Source organism: Ammospiza caudacuta, chromosome 1 (genome assembly GCF_027887145.1).
Source record: "Ammospiza caudacuta isolate bAmmCau1 chromosome 1, bAmmCau1.pri, whole genome shotgun sequence".
Taxonomy (NCBI): domain Eukaryota; kingdom Metazoa; phylum Chordata; class Aves; order Passeriformes; family Passerellidae; genus Ammospiza; species Ammospiza caudacuta.
Window position 1 is genome coordinate 141763366 of NC_080593.1, and position 17842 is coordinate 141781207.

Below are 17842 nucleotides of genomic sequence, written 5' to 3' on the forward strand. Positions count from 1 at the left end.
GACTTTTTTATCAGGCAGGAAACAAAAGGTTCTTTAAAACTGTTTAATTACACGTTTCAGGTAAGCACAGACAATACAGGTAGATTTCCCACCACTCAATATTTACATTCTTTTCCCTAGGCTTGAGCTGTTCATTTAGAGTGTTTTTCAATCAACATCCTTGTCAATCACTTGCTGCAAAGAAGGGTGCTGGAAAAGAACTATTGCAGGAAACATTCCATCAAGGCATGATTTTCTGTAGGGCTTTTCTTCTTTAAGAACTACATACTAGTAGTTCAAGATGTTTTGGGAAAATCCTGGCTTCCAAGATGACCTGAAGAATGCACTGAAACCAAGCAGTGTGTTGAAGTCCTATAAATAGTTAAATCAATACCAACATGTATCTTGTGGAGCTGAAATTCTCTTTTCACTGGCACTGCCATTGCTGTGTGGCTTCTGTTAGGACAGTTTTACACCAATTTTGTTTTGTTCCTTTTTCATTAGCCTTTGTGCCTCTTTCTCCATTTTCTTTCGCTGTTGCTCTGCTGCTCTTTTTTCCCTTTCCGCTATCTTCTGTTGTCTGTAATTAAAGAAAACATAAATTGCTAAATAACACACATGCGATTTTCAGCATGCTCATACCTTAAGTTCCTGTCAATACATAGGTTATTATAACTAATAAAAACAGAGCATCAGCCTATTGTCGTTAGGCTCAGAAAAGTCCTTTTACTGTGCTGAAGTCCTTTTTTCAGATTAATCTAGAATTGTAGAATCTTCTGAGTTGGAACCCACAAGGATCATCAAAGTCCAACTCCTGGCCTACACAGGACCATCCCCATGAATCACACCATATGCCTCAGAGCATTCTTCAAACAATTCTGGCGGGCTTGGTGCTGTGACCACTTCCCTGATGAGCCTGTTCGTGATCACACTCCAGGTGAAGAACTTTTTCATAACTTTTCATAACTTTTTCATATCAAACCCAATCCAACCTAGCTTTAGGCAGTAATATTTGTTCAATTATTCAGCAATTTAAAAGCCACTAGCTTCTCAAAGGTTCAGAGTAAATGAATCAGTGAGAGTAAAGACAGTTGCAAGGCCTAGAGGAAAAACTACAAATCTATCTAATACTTTCAGCAGCAGCTCAAAAGTTTTGAGTTTTTGCTGGTTTAGGGATATTTTTGAGTTTGTCACCCATTACTCTACATTCTACCTGACAGCTGACAGAGCTGTCAGTGCAGCAATATGCAGAGTAATAATATTTGCCACATTACAGTGGCAGATTTTTATATTTCCCACGTATCTGAAGTGATGCAGAAGGGAAGAGGCACTGTGTTTCTTCACCAGCCAATACACAGAGACAGTAAAGTTCCAAAAAGCCCCATGTAGTTAATGCTGCTGTTCACGAGCAGTTCTGAAGGGAGGGATCATGGCAGCTCCTGTTTCTCTCCCCAGGGTGACCCACAGGACACAGAGCTCCTGTGCACAGCAGTGGTTTCACGCCCTCTACTGTCTGGGAACCTGCACTCAGTTCTACCAGAGACAGACCTTCAACTCGCCTCAGACACAGCAACTGGCCAACAAAAATACAAGTAGCTGTTATAAACTAAAAATGTGTGAGTTCAATTGCTTCCACTGGGATAAAAACTTCGTTGGTAATATAAAGTCTGAATTGTAGATAGGTATCTAAAATTTGCAGAAGAAACTCAGTTCCAACTAACTCAAGTTAACTGAAAACGCAGTTTGTCATCCACTATACCAATTCACCACTGACTGGAAAATTTCAGTGTATCCCAGCCTAGAACCTGTGGAAAATGGGGAAAAAAGAGACTACAGGAACTTCTCATGCTCTGATAGCCTACTCTTCAGCACTTTCTGCATGCCTTAATTCCAGGGAGCATTTGACTTACTATATGTGCTCATTTCAACTGTTATGCTTATACATAAACTCACCAGAGGCCACAGGACAGTCTTCACTGCTAGTTAGCAGGACACAGCCCACTTCTGCATAAGTGATCAGCACTCCATTACTACACAAAAATTATTCTGGTCTTACTAAGCACCCACAGGTACCAGACACAGCAGGCTAAGGGAGACCCTCACTTTTTCTGCACACTCATTTCATTCTCCAAAAGCACCACTGGAGTACAGTCAGCATTAACACTCTGGAACATTACAGGACTGTCCTCTATTTGGCAGTCTGAAATATTATACAAGCTTCTTTCAAGTGTTACACTTAGGCATTAAGTCACCATAGTGGCCACAGGATCTTCAGATCATTTTGCAGATCAAGATGCAGACTTCTATCATTAAGAAGAGACTCCATTGCACTTCCTTACTACACTCTGTTGAAAACAGAGTCAGGCCTGACCAGTTTTATGTTAAATATTTTGCTTAAGTTTTATGTTAAATGTCAGATGTTAAAAACACCGGTGATGTCTACTGCAAGAGAAACTAAACCCAGTCGGGATTTCTTTATCAATGTTGCTAAAAATCAGCCAGGCCTTGACTCATTTACAGATAAACATTGTTATTTTTGTGTCATGAATAAAACAAAGGTTTTACTTCACCCAGCTGGGGTACAGCTTACATAATGACCAGCTGTATAGAGGTAGCCAGCCATAGCTGGACAAGCAGTAAGCCATAGACATCTGGAGTTCTAATCATATTTTATCTGCTGCAAGTATTTAGACACACATCCCTTCTATAACAACTGCAGTTTGATACTTTTTAGTGAGGCCAAAAAGAAACCCTATGAGAAGTAACCATTTGAGTTGAACCCTTTTAACAGTAAAGATGGTAGGCTGAAATCTTTAGGATAGGTTCAACCAAATATTATGACACTATGAAAAATTAAAGCCTTTGGGAAACTCCACTGCTATCACCATGTAAGAGATTGCTCTTCCTATGTATTCTAGAGCATGAACCTGACAGTTGGCAAACAATATAACTTAGCCCATCCTGGAAATATTCACTGCACAAATTTTACACTCCAAGAATAAACTGGCATATACATACACCAGGTAATTTTTAATAGCTAATTCATGTATGACAAACCATCTGTAATAGAATGTGGCAAGGGTTAAGTAAATATAGTGCAGCCTCTGCAGTAGCAGAAGTACCTGTTTCATTTCTCAATAAAAAAACAAACAAACAAAAAAAAGTTTTTTCACTGCACCACAGCTATTGAAGATCTTACTGAGTCTATTGATATTCTTTACAGGAAAAAGTACTATCTGTGGAACCAAAACAGCCCAAAAGCACATCTTTCACATCACAAAGCTTGTATTTCAGTACAAAACCTGAAACAGTAATGAAGTTTAAAAAAAAAAAAGGAAAAAAAAGAAGACCAGCAAGATATTGATCAGAATGTACACACCGATACCAGATAAAGTTTACAAAAATATTTGCATTACAACTCTATTTTCACACGTTAAGCTGCTGCAAAGCAAGACTGACAGAGATAATAAATTGAATAAATTCTAATTATGATTAGCACATTGAAAATGAGCTGGTAACTTCCCTGTTGTCTTATTCCACAGATTGAAAATGTGAATTTTTCAAAACATTAAAATAAACACTTGATCAGATTCCTCATTTCTTTTCCCCACAATCCCTATTTTCCTTAGAATGATTTTTTACTATATCATGTCTTTATTTCACTAGTGGACCACAGAAGCCATGTGCTTGTAATTAAATGAGTAGAATTACAACAGCCTAGGAAGCTAAAGCTGTCTGAGGCTGGTTACCTGACTATGTAGCAAGCAGTAAAGTTTGATACAACTGTAAGTCACTACCAGTTCAAATCATTGAGTATGATAAACTTAATTTGCATCCCTTTACTCTCCATACCCCTTAAAGGAAAGAAGAACACAAACTGAACAGCTGAAGCATTCACACTAACTTTGTGCAAGACTTTGATTTTATGTTCAGCTAGTTTAGTTAAATTACAAAAGCCTAGCTCCTACAGGGATTCCAAGAACATAGTTATCACTTCACCTTCTATCCTGAACTATTTTTACCTTAAGCACATGGTTGTGATACTTTTTAGAAGGACATCAAGTGGTATTTTACCTAATCAAGTAATGTCATCTGAACATAATAAATTGTTGGGATTGGTGGAGGGCCATTTTTTTAGCACCTGCATGTGCATGTGTTAATGTGTTGTTCCAGTGTTCCAGTGATTTTCAGATGTCCTCTACTATCTCATTTATTAAATTAATTAGATCCAAAATGTCTTCTGGTGAGTACCAGTTACACAGAGATTAGATGCATAAAAATAATTTGTCTTAAGAGGAGTTAAAGAATTCTTGGCACTTACCAGGAAGGTGTCAAATAAACAAATGTGATTCTTTTACATGTAAAACCTTTACATAGTGTTAAATTAATTTCAGTTACCTAAGAACTTCTTCTGCCTGCCAAGCAGCATCTTCCTCTTCTTCCCAGGCATTTGTATTTTCTTGCCAAGTATCCAGGTCTCCCAGTTCAGGCTGAAACAAAGAGAAGTTCTAAGCACATGGAAAATTAAATAAAACACTGGTGTGTGACTGCCAGAGTGGCTCCTGGATGACAGCAAAGTTTCCTTAACATATTTTTAACCTTAATGCTTCAGACTTACAGAAATATTTGATGTATGGCAGTGCTTCTCATCTTACTGTCCATGCTTTTCTTCCTGCTATAATACTGAGCTTTTTCAGTTGTCAAAGGGTTTTTTTGGACAAAGACAGGAAGGAAGTAGTGGAGTGCATTTTTAGCAAGAGGAAGACAGATTGAGCAGATTAAATGAGTAGATAATGTAAAAGATTTCTGGCAGTTGCATGGACAAACCAACACGTACATCCACTTGTTTTTATGTCCAGTATCAGCTGAGTGACACTTTTACTCACTAAAAGTCCTTTCCTGAACTATTTTCATAAAAGACAGTGCAAGGAGGTGGTATGACCATTCTGTACTGCTTCCTGCCTGTACCCTTTTGTGCACAACGTTTATCAAAAGAGAAACACTGTTAAAAAAGGCAAAGGGCAAGGGAGGGAGAGCATCTCCTGCTAACTGGCCAGGTCATTAGGCAACTAGACAAATTTTTCAAAGGCTAAGGAGTAAAAATTAGGAGACTGCCACACTACAATTCCTACACAAAAAGGGAGAAGCAGAAGGTTAAAAATGGGTCCAAAGCAATAAAGCAAAGGTAACTTAAAGGTTTTCAAAAAAGCCTTCTACTCTTTTGTTAGTAACTTACTGAGTAAAATCCAAAACTTCCAGTTCATTGCTTTAGCAGATTTGCAAGCCCATAAGTATATGGAAGCTTCCTACCTTTTTATCACTGATCTGTCAAGTTTCTCTGCAGAACATATTGGACTACTTCATTCTTCACTCAATTTAAAAAAAATTTACATCCCCAACTATTCCAATTACTTCCCACAATGCACACCTTAGGCAGACTATTCCTTCCCATAGAGAATATCATTTAACTGACAAATACAAGATCAATACTTAAAGCATACTTACAGATTGGTGAATAAAAGGAATATCTTGTGTGGCTGCTAATCTGCTAGAGAATCCTGTGTTTCCCTCTGGAATTCCAAAATTTAAAGGCTCTCGTTTTTTAATAACTATCTGAAAATATTCAAAAAAAGGAACAAAAAAGTGGTAGATTAAAGCACTGCAGAGATTCCTTGGTCATATAACTCTCTGTCCATGAAGGTTCAGCTACACAACACCTCACTGTGTCTTAAACCTGGCCAGGTTCTTAAAGCTGCACAGCAAAATGAACTTGTAAGTGAAAGATAAATACAAAAGACAAGAACTCCTCCTCCCCCCACTAGCATATTCTTTAGTCACATAGAAACCTGTGACTGTATCAAGACAGAGAATGGGAACAAAGAATCACAATTCAAACAGCCACATCTCCAGTACTCATAAAAGTACCAATTATGTGACAAATTGCTTGGAGAAATCCTGCTTCAGTGACAGGTCACTTTAAGCTACTACTTTTGAGGACAGTGCTGTCTGCACAGTTGTACTGCACTGTAATGTCAGCTCTCTCAACTACTCCACTATCTGTGCAGTTTCAATAGCTGCAAATTTTCTGTCAACATTTACTAATAAGCTCTGTACTGATTTGGCTGAAAAGCAGTGCTTTTCCCAAAACAGTTGCCAAGATCACATAACTTTTTCACTTTTCTTGAGCACAAGGCAGAAACTTTGGGAAGTTGGCTTTTGGCTACTTCGAGCCTCTTCTGCTTCCCAATGAGGCAGATCCACAGTTCCACTGCCTGTATGCTTGTACCAATCCAAGAAAGGAAAGAGGACTAGACAATCTTATTGTCTTATTGGGCAATGACAGTCTGTTATTTGACTGAGGTTCTATTTCCAAATAGATCAGTATAGATGAGTGACAGCATGAGTAGACTGTACCTCAAATCTCAGGGTTTGTATTGAGACATTCAGTGGAAATAAACATAAATTCATACTGAATGGTGGTAATTTGGCCAAGTTAACAGGGATGTTTTTTACAGTGCCTGCAGTAATCCCTAGAGAGATATTTAATAGAAACCCAGTGTTTAGCATGGACTCTTCCTCAGTTTTGTTCTGAACCTGAAGTGCATTCTATGAGGCAAAAAATGTCAGTAGATATAAAGAAGAAATCTACCTCTCCCTAGCCCTCTCCTACTCCTCAGATTTTGGGACAGCAAAATCCTTAGAAGATTCTAAATGTACAGAAAGCTGACACCAGGATCACCTCCAGTTCACAGGACCACAGGAAGATTCATGTTTGAAGGGGCCTCAGGAGGTTTGTAATCCAATCTCCTCCTCAAACCACTGTCACTTTAAAGCTGATGAAAGTACTTAGGGCTTTTCCACGTGGGGCTTAAAAGCTTCTAGAGATGGAGGCTGCACAACTCTGGTAACCTATTCCAGTACTTGTGAGGTTTTTCCAATTGACTCAAAGATCTGCAAGTACCCAGCTGAAAGATTCACAAATAGAAACAAAACCTGCAATCACCAGATTTTAATCAGCATTTATTTACAACCTTGATGCTCCTGTAGAGATGCCCTCCTGTCTTGTCTCCAGTTAAAATGGATATCTGAAGAACAAGCTATTTTGAAATCAGTTCCCTAATTCCAGCCTCCCCAATATAACTTGGTGAAACAATTAACCATTGTTTTCTGAAACAGCAGGGCTGCTCCCTCAGACTTCAATAGAGCAAGACATTGAATGTCTTTGTTCAAAAAAGGATATGAGCACAAATGACTAGAGGGTTCTCCCATTATACTTCCAAGAACTTTTAGAGTATGAAACTATTCATAAGTTTCCAATAACATGAAGACTAAGTATGTAAACATCTGATAGCATCACAATTGTTAAGATCTCAAAGGTCTTAAAATTAAACATGATAAACTACACACAAACATCTATTCTCATTTACCAACAGCACCTTCTGTAAGTTGCCAATTTACTTGCTTTTATTTTAAAGCAAGGAAGACCCTCCATAAATATAGTTGAAAATGTAATACTTACTTTTTGAGTTTTTCTTATAGTTGGTGCCATATCTTTGAAATAATCAGGTTCAATTTGTTCCAAAGAATTTTGTGGAGCAGCCACATTACCATTGCCACCTTCAATCTTCACACTTGTAGGTGCATCTTCATCCCATGAAGACCAATCTTCTACTTCAGGCTGAATATAAGAATATGGTACAAATTAATATTATCTGCAGGTAAAATCTTGTCTTTTTATAACTTGCTAAGATATATACTTAACACTGTATCACATATATCACATTATTTGATATATTTCTTGGATATATACCAATTCAATATTGTAGGACTTCTATAATCACCCTGTTAAGGGATTAAGTCACCTACCACTTTAACATTTACCTGCTTAGGAACAGATGAATAATCCACTGTGGTTGGCAAAGTTATTTGGTCTCCACTTAACTTTCGCCCTCTTCCAGACCTGAAAAAAAAATGTAGGATTCCTCCAAGCTCTGAAAACATGAGCACTAAGTTTAAAAAAAACAAAAAAGGAAGTCTGAGAACAGCACTACTGAAAATAGTCATGGCTAAAACATTCAGTGCTTCCATTACCTTTGTATTAACTACTGTCACTAAAAGTCAGCTAAGCAAAGGAATTTCATCATGAATTGAAAGTTGTTTTCACAAGAATATCAAAGTGCAATTTACTTTTCTAATTGCAGTGAAATAGAGAAATACTTCTAAGAAACATGAAAATGGGCTAACTCATCTGCATAATTCAGTCACAATTTTTAGACTGTCAGTGCTTATGAAGCAAGCACTAACAATCTATACTTGCAAAAGAGCCATTTCTACTGTAAAATGAGAAATTTTTCTATTTGTCTTAAACTTTAAGCTGTGTCTAACAAATAGCTTTCTAAGCTGCTTGATTTGAAAGCCCCTCTGAAGCTCTTTTTTCTTCAAATTCTAAACAGAGGTAATACAAGATTATGCAAGTTAATAGCTTCAATTCATGCTTCTACGTAAAGAATACCATTTCAATGCATTTCAGCAACCATATAAAATAATTTTACTTTAAAACAACACTAATGCATTGCAAATAAATTATCTAGATATCTACTTTATGACATACAAAGATCAGAATAATTAAAATATTCTTAGCTGACATTCACTGTATTTTAACACCTTACAACACAATAGAGTGCAATTAAGACTCACATTTATGTTTTCCACAAAGAATGTAAGGTCCTACAGCAAAGCAGTCATGAAACTGACCTTATGTAGCTTGGGAAATTGAATGTTTTTTTCTTACAACTGATGAGAATAAACCGGGAACTTCAATTTCTAGTTTCTATCCATTAGTTTTAGTATTAGAGAACACACTACCAACTGACTAGCTGAATTGCTTGTCATATGACCTCTACTATAGGCTGGTGAGTGACTAGATATATTTTTTCTACTCTAGACCAATATTCCTCCTTAGACAAGGTCAGGTGCCATAATCAAATTTTCAAGTTTTATATAATTAACTCTACTTGCTTTATAAACTGTTCCTTCAAGTCTGAAAAGCAACAGATTTTAGGGGTAAAGGAAAGTGAGAACACTGTTCCCTCAAACACATTAGAGACTTCTGGTTGACAAGATTTACTGGACATCTCTAAAGGAAATCCAAGCTTGGAAACAACTTCCTTCAGACCTCTACAACACAGACACCCTTAATACTATTTACATTTAATACTATTACAAGCCATCACTTCTGCACTGACTTTCTCTATATGAGCTACGAGACAAGCAAGCAGCTTGTAACAACATTAATCAAGTCAAAATGGTAACAGGGCTGGAGGTAGGAGGAAAGAGCTTTTGTCACACAACATCAGAAAGAATATAGTACACAGAGCAGCTCCAAGGCAGGCTACAGATCTCCACTTCCTCTAGGAAGGGAACAAGATGCTTAGAGGAACAGCTGCTCCACAGCCACCATTAGATACTGATCACTGCTCTGAATGCCAAATGCCTCAAAAATGATTGGATTTGTTTCTCCTTAGTAATAAGTAGTATTCAGATTTCTCAGTTGGAGATAATTAGATATTTTAAATGGAAGGAAGTGTCATCTCTTCTTATACTTACACATTTTATTTCCTGAAAGATGGATTCAGGCAGTCTGTTATTTATCAAGAAGAGATTTAACTAAAGAAAGGACTAGTACTATTTGTAAGCTCTATGCTGCCTAAAAAGTTGCACAATCTCTACAGGCACTTGCTCAAATGAAAATCTAATGTAAACTATGTAATCTAAGTAAGTACTAAGCTCATATCCATTGAATTAAAATGCACGTTTAATTAAATCACATTTGCTGAAAATTAGTCATAGTTATATCGAGGGGTGCATTACAGGAAAACAAAATTTATCAAACTACACTTTGCAAATGACAGTGAACAGAAGAAACATCTGTAGTTAGTGGTCTGAATTAATGTGATCCAGTGCTTATGTGCTTATGTGAAAGACCTAATTTTCATTTCTTTATCTAATTGTTATTAAGCAAATAAAGTACTGTTTCAGAGTACTTAATGTACTCTGAAACAGTTTCTCAGCTGTTCATTTCAAGATAATATGTCATTTAGAAGTTGGAAAAACGAATGAAAATACTGTCACGACACTTAGAAAACAATTATCTGCTTATAAAAAATATAATTTGAGAAATTAAGGATCCACATAATACAGAAGTTATGATCAACTCTGTTTTGACTTCTTTCAGAACTTGAACAGCAAGTTTTCTTAATTTAATTTGGAATTCAAATCACAGAACTAAGGTTGACATCTATATCACTGTATGCAGCGTTAAAATGTATCCTTTTAATGCTTCACTAGATCTGTAAGTGAGTTGTTACCAACAACTCAAGAGCTTCCTCTTACTCTTGGAATAAGTAAAGGTGAAGAGGAAATAAGCAGTTATTTTGTGTCTACCACATATTCTGCATACGCTTTAATCCTCACTGGGAAAGTAATTGTCATCATACAGAAAAAGAGAATACATTTCTCTAGATTGGCATTTGTTCATGTAAACAACATGCTGCAGAAGTGGCAGGAAGCACAGCAGTTCGTATGACAGCACAGTGCCAAGAACTGCCTCAGGTACTCTACTACTGTATCACTGAACTCTACTACTCCACGTTCACTCTTGAGGATTTTTAGATTGCTTCAAAGTACTACACTGCAGCATTCATGAGTCTACAACTCAAAAGAACACCACATATGACTTAAAAGAGTGTAAAAAATAAACCATTCTTCATCATTAAAAAGAAAAAAAAGCCATTCCTTGAACTTTAATCACGGTCCTCCAAACTTCTGAAAGAATCTTCAATAGGCAGAAGAATCTGAAGTCTCAGGCAACTGTTTTTGACAAACAGGATGAGAACTGCCTACATTTGTAATGACAGCCTACTGACTGATGACAGAGTGGATGCTCCCATTAACTGAATCTCTTGAAACACAAAGTATCACTTGCTAAGCACTTTTCAAAACTGTGCAGCACAGCTTTTCTTCAAGTTTGACATGGAATAGTTTTAAAAGCCATTTTAAAACCCTGTCATAGCTGTTTATAAAACCTTATTCAGCCACCATACAACAAAATACACTCACAAATACACTACACAGACTTTTGGAACTCTGAACAAATAGCAAATTAAAGAATTCACTCAATTTAGTTTTCATCTGTGTTGATTGTTTTGCAATTAGTAAAATCAGAGCTGGTAAAAGTGGTGGCTGGTGCTGGGGGAAGGGCAGAAGTGCAAGAATCTGTAATTGAAAAATTGAAAAAAAAAAAGGTAACCAAATTAAGTAAGACTTGCTTACCTGCATATTAACTTTTTAATGAACGAAAGCACTGCTGCCAGGCAAGTACAGACTTTAAAGAGTCGAAACTGTGTTATGGCCATGGTAAGAAACCCTTCCTGCAAAAGAAAAAAGTTAGATGCAGAGGATTATACAACTTTATACAGTACCTAAAGCCAATGGCCTTAGTTGCTACTAAGCTAGGAGCAGTCAGTGAAACTTATTGCAGGGAAAGAGAGCAGGTACTTGGAGCAAAGACGCTACCTGCCTACTATCAGGATCTTTCACTGATGTAAGTAATACAGGTATCTACTATATATGACCTTTAAAGAAACAGCACAAAATCACAGGTAGAGTCACAGTTAAAGACACTCCTAAAGGGGAAGTGTAGGCAACCATCTGCAGTGCCTGTGCAGCTGATCTGTTCCAGACACTCCACTGAACAGTGGCAGTGCAAAACAGAGTACTCATCAGAGAGAAGCTCTTGCTTGCTTGAGCATATCATGCATATACAAATTATAGATTTAGTCATTAGGTGAAATTCCAAAATTAGCTGTTTAAGTTTGCCTTCCATTTTGATGGAAATGTATGATGAGAACACTGCTTATTTTAGAACTAGTCTCACTGAAAAATCATCATCAAAAAAAGAGTGTTCATCCTGTGTGAACTACTGCACCAGCTAACCCACAGAGCTACTGATATTTCTCTGCCTGACCGGATCATGATAGCAAACACAGAAAAGAAAAAATTCATCTTTGGCTGAAGCCACTTCTGTTTGTAGCTATTTTTTCAGTGACAATTTGATAATCTAGAGAATTTATATTTATCACATCACATCATTCCAACATACCACCTTGAATAACTACAGACTGACTCAGAAAAACCTGCTGGAATTCAAGGATCTCTTTTCTCTCCTGTAGGTGAACATTTCAGAGTAAAGAGTAAGAGGTTAGGCTTCAGAAATAGCTTTGCATTATAAACATCTACACTTGTAACAACATACTCTGTTGCAAGTTTAACATACCTTCTGGTGAGAAGAGAAGGCAGCCCTGTGACATTTTCCTCAGGCCATGAGTATTCCATGGAAGGACAGCTTGATTTCAAATATGCTATGGCATTTAAATCACTTTTTATATTCCAGGCTTTAAGTTAGGAAGAGTCAGGAAGGTGGATCATTAGGTACGCTGCTCCAATACTGTCCTGAGGATTTTATTAAAAAGGTACACAATGGGATTTGTGAGCTTCAAGGAGCATAGATGTATTTTTATTGGTGCTCATTTGCTAGATAACATAACTATTATTAAACACCATAGTAATATAGTACTGGAAATAGTGCTTTACATGTAGTTCAGGACAGGACTTTCTGCTACTGAAAAATCATATGGGAGCTGATAAACAGGCCCTTTTACTACAAAATGAAAAGCTTAAGTTAGCAGTAACTACCAAATTACAGACTGCACTACCAAGCTGTAGCTCAGGAGAAAGGCTTTACAGGACATGTTTCACCTCTACTTCAATATTTGTGTTATCACATTTCATTTCATGGGAGACTTAAAAATGTAGAGAACTTTATACAAGGTTGAATTGGCTCTTTATCTAACAGAATTAGCAAGCAGTCAGTTCCCACAAAGAAGCAAGAACAGACATTGTCAGACATCTTTAGCTTTTAGTTTAAAAGACTGGACCATTATTTCATATTATGCTCAAGCACTTCCTAACCTTTTAGAATGGGCAATGTTAACAATATGTAGATAACAGAAAAATGCATCAGTCAAGAATTTAAATGATTAGGAAATAATGGAAGTTAGTGAAAGAGTGAACAGTAGTAAGATGGAAAGTTCTCAATCCAAAAGGTAGAAATTACTGCAAACTAACACTGAATTGGTGAAAGAAAATGTTATTTTTATGAAAGGCAGCTAGAAGTTATCTGCCTAGGATGTGAGGCATGAAGAGCATGTGACTGCTGAAATTATTATAAAGGTACATCTTTTCTGAAAGAAAGCCTGTTTGGAAGCTCACTCCACTCTACCAGAATTCACTCTTTTATCAGCTTGGGGGGCAGGAGGGAAGCAGCAGAACAGTACTCAGTATGAGCAAGAGTAAAAGCTCTTTTCCCTCATTCAGGCTATCTAACTGCTACACTGGACACTAGACACAGACCCTAAATTTAAAAAACTCCTAACTACTGACTGAGATGGCCGTTTTAGGAAGCCACCAAAAACCTCTGCAGACTCAATATTATTTGTGCCTAAAGTCAAGGAACTAGGAAGATTACTAAAACTAAAACTAGAACAAAAAACTAAAACCAGAACAATGTTCAAGTGTGTCACTTACCAATACATATATTTTCAACTCACCATTTTTTCACATATCGAATTGTATCCTGTATTGAGTTTTCAATATAAAGTTAAACAATTGAAAAAAAGCACAATCCACAAGAACTCTGGCTTGCAGAGTCAGTGGACTTGTGAAGTCCACAAGAACTAATCAGCAAAAGTTAATCCATTTCCCAGGTCATTCCCAGGTAAGTGACTATATTTCCAGTACCACCAGTATGCCCATCTGGCAGAGCTCAACATCTATCATTATGCCCATGACAATCAGATAACTTGCACCTCTCCACCTTCCATGTGTCAGGCAAAGATTTCAGAGTTACAATGAGACACATGGCCAGTTCACATATTTGTGATAGAGATTTCATTTCAGCTGAGCTAGAACTAGGTCCTTCAAAGGCTGGACTTGATGACCTTGGAGGCCTCTTCCAACCATTTGTGATTTAAGATAGTAAGTTTGTTTTGTTTGTGATTTAAGATAGTAAGTACTGTTTTGCCCACCTCTTTTCTGAGCATTGACTGCAGTCTTCCCAGTTAAGCTCCCTACACTATAAACTGTCAGATGCACAGCCAGTTTTGTCAACAATATGCTATCAGCCAGCCATAGTAGTGTTAGCAATAATTTACCTTTAAAAAGAACTTTCCTCTATGTACCTGCTTTTTATTCTATTTATGATATGAAGCCATATATATGTATTTATTTAATTAATATTATTTTTTATAAATTAATTTAAATCAAAATCTTGAACCAATTATTGTCTCAAGGTAAGAAAAAGTCAAGCATTTTCCCCTTTGTCTGAAACAGCACTTGAAATGTGAGCATTGTTGCTCTAAGAACAGCACTACCTGAAAAGTTAAAGGTTTGCTAAAGGTTTTGAGTTTTGTTTGGTGCCTTCTGGGTTGGGTTCTTTTGTGCTTGGAAGTTTTTTAATGTTAATTAAATTTCTCAAGCTAAACCATTTTATATTCGGAAGCAGTTGTATGAATATAGATGTACACAGAACTCAAATTTTCCTCAGTTCACTGCAAACTTAATTCACATGATACCATTATACTAAGCTGAACTGAAACAACTTTTTCATCCTCTTCTTGTCCATCTTTCTCAGACATTGGAAAGAAGCACAGCCATGTACCTTCTCTTTCTCCTGGGAAAAATACTGACAGTGTAATGCTAAATGGCAGGCCACAACCGTCCTTGTTTTCTTAAGCCTTTCCTTGATAAACATTCCCAAAAGGAACCACAACTGTATCAGCAGTCAATTATAACACAGGATGACAGATACATAATGCAAAGTTGCAGTGCTACATCAAGAATCCTACAACATTTCTTAACAGATAGAGGCAAATGTGAAATACTGGATTAAAATTCAGAAAATCTGGTAAGGGTTGTCTGCCAGCCTGATACATCCTTCTGTGTATCACACCTCATGCCTCAACTTACCATCTATAAAACAGGATAGATTTCCTTCTCCCACTACTGGAATTGCTTTGTTACATTTATGAGACTTAGGGTCAACTGAACTTCCATTACAACAGATATAAACAAGCAAATAAATCAAGACATGAATCCTAATCAATTTAATACTCATGGTCAACTCAGCAATTCTGTAACAGACACCAAATTTAGCTGGAGTTTGACTTGTGCGTCTCATACTGTCTTCCACTGGTAAAAAGTCACAACAGGTATTCATATGGAACATGAGCCCAGAAAGGACTAAAAGACAACAGCCATGAGAAGTTATACACTTTAGAACCAAGTCAGAAGAATGAGGAAACTCAAACATTATAGGGACCCATAAAGGAAACAGAATTAAGGGAGGCAAAGTTCAGAATTTTACTGAACATTTTTACAGCTTGCAACAGCAGCCTCATTAGAACTCCTGGCACCTCTGACTTCACTGAACATAGCCAGCATAGTCCACCTCAGGAGGACTGGTTCATCAACTATGGTGCAATAAGCAAGACTCTCACTGTTTATCACTGTACAATAAGCACACTGGCACCTGGAGAAACACTTCCTCTTTCATATCTAACGGTACACACAAATACCACTTAAACAGGATCTCTACAGACAGAGTCAATTCTAAAATAAAGTCACTTTGGGACACTAAAATTATTTCAGAAACTTCTTTCCTCCTAGTGAACTCATATTCTACTGCCACATCAGCTTTCTTTCAGATCAGCTCACTTGTAACTCTGGAATGTAAACACAAACACACCTTGGAATCAGTGATTTTAGCCCATATTAAACACAGCTAGACAAATAACCAGACGATGATGCTTAAAATAATTTGTCTGAAACTGAAAGGCTCCCCTCCAATTTACATAAGGAGACGTGAGAAATGCTTCACCCTCCTAAAGCAAAACAAGAAGTTCATTTCCTAGGACTTAAGACTAACATGACCTTGAGTGTTAACATTTGTCAGCACCAAAAATCCATACTGGTTCAGTAGTGCTTTCGTGTTGTCACCAGAACAGCTGGTGACAATACCCTAGCAAAGTTTCAGTGGTAAGGATAGAATTTTTTGAAAGGTCCTCTCCAAGAAACTGAATATAGCTACAATCTCACTAATGTGAACTCCTGAAGCTTTATGTCTTGAATTACAATAAATTATACTCTTCAATGCAATATTAGTTAAGATAGAAAGTTTATGTCTACCATTATTCTTTGACAATTCTTTACCTGTATATGCCACTGTCTTGTGAAAACCAGCATACAGAATACAGCTTGAGGTAACACAATCTTGTGAGACTACATTATAACTTCATTCACTTCATAACTTTGCAACAAGTCTTTTACATAATGCCCTCATTCATGTAACTCACTTCACAAAACTTAAGTTCTCAGACACAGAACCAGAGCTTAAGAGACCCCAGTTCTGTTCCACTCCTTATTTGCCATCCCGGACCTAAGTTTTCTGTAACTATGTGCAATGCCAGAGACAACAAATTAACACACTCATTGTTACTACTACAAAATCATCTTGCAATGCCTGTCTTGACGAGCACCAGCTATTTACAAACAACAACACTACAAGAGGGCCTAAAGAAGTTTCTGCAGTGCACATGTGTATTTCCACAGAAATACAGCTCCACAGAGCTATAAAGCAGCAAGCTGTGCCATTTTTCACTAGAGATGCAACTCAGACACTTACACTGTGAATTCAGGACCAAATAGCAGTGCCCTACCACGGCTACCGACCAGCCGAGTCTTGAATATTATTAGGAGACAGCACTGAAACCAAATAGTAGCACTTAATTTTTCTGTGAGCTGTTAGAGATTCTGAAGTATTTAAAACCATGCTAAGGAATTTTTACTCTATGTATTATTAAATTTGCTCGTCAGCGTAAACAGTAGGTAACCCCAAGCAATGCCGTCCCACCACGAGTTCTGACAGGCGTGTACCCTCGCCCTTTCCCACAGGGTGCGAAGCCCCTCTGTCCCCAAACGCTGCCTGTCTGCCACATCGTGTTCTTCGCAGTCCATGAGATTCCCCCCCACTTCGCCCCGGAAGAGGCCCCGAGCGGTCGGGCAGAGGCCGCGGGCCTGGCGCTCCCGGGCCGGCCAAGCAGCCGCGCCGCTGGGCGAGGGCCGCGGGGCCGGGGCGCCCCGAGCACGGGGCAGAGCAGGGCGGCGGCGCTGCTGCGGGAGAACCGCAGCTCTGCCCCGGGAGAAAAGGCGCCGGGACCGGGCCCCTGCCCAGCAAGGCGGAAGCGGCACTCGGCAGCGTAGGAACCGACACCTCCCGCTCACCTGCCCCGGCGGGGAGGCCTCGCCGGGGGTCGCGGGGCTCCAGGGGCCGAGGCGGCCGCTCCCGCAGCCTGCGGCCGCCCCTCATCCAGAGCCGGGCCCGCGCCGCTCCGCCGCCGCCTCGCGCGCCGCCATCTCGGCCCCGTCACCCGGGAGACACGCCCGCCCCTTCCGGCCGCGCCGCCTCCCGTGCGCTCCGCTCCGGCAGCGCCGCTCGGGCCGCGGGCACCCCGGGCCGTCCGAGCGCCTGGGGCAGTGGCTGGGGCACCGCCGTGCCGGGCTGCCCGCGGCCCGCCCCGCCAGCGGCCCGCGACCTCCCCCGTCCGCATTCCTCCCGCCCCCACAGGGACTGGGGGAGGTCTGAGCCGGCTCTTTGCCCTTCCGGGGAACTGCGGGAAGAAGGCGTTGGACTGCAACCGCATCGGGTTGCTGCACACGTGGCAGTAAAGCTGTTCCTCTGTGGTCGATA

At 38.9% G+C, this 17842-nt stretch overlaps 1 protein-coding gene across 2 annotated transcripts; it reads right to left on the reverse strand.

Annotated features, from left to right (window-relative positions):
• Window positions 1-29: 29 nt before the first annotated feature.
• On the reverse strand, window positions 30-17606 carry EBAG9 (estrogen receptor binding site associated antigen 9). 2 transcript variants are annotated; one of them, XM_058808354.1, is made up of 8 exons: window positions 17377-17527; window positions 12314-12489; window positions 11311-11408; window positions 7861-7939; window positions 7499-7657; window positions 5485-5592; window positions 4378-4469; window positions 30-559 (listed from the first exon to the last, which is right to left on the reverse strand). In XM_058808354.1, exons 3-8 carry the CDS (start codon window positions 11391-11393, stop codon window positions 439-441), a joined length of 642 nt encoding a protein of 213 aa, XP_058664337.1. In that variant the 5' UTR covers window positions 11394-11408; window positions 12314-12489; window positions 17377-17527; the 3' UTR covers window positions 30-438. The 2 variants fall into 2 exon arrangements, with proteins under 2 accessions (XP_058664337.1, XP_058664331.1); XM_058808348.1 differs by lacking the exon at window positions 12314-12489 and having other exon boundaries at window positions 17377-17606.
• Between the last annotated feature and the right edge of the window lie 236 nt (window positions 17607-17842).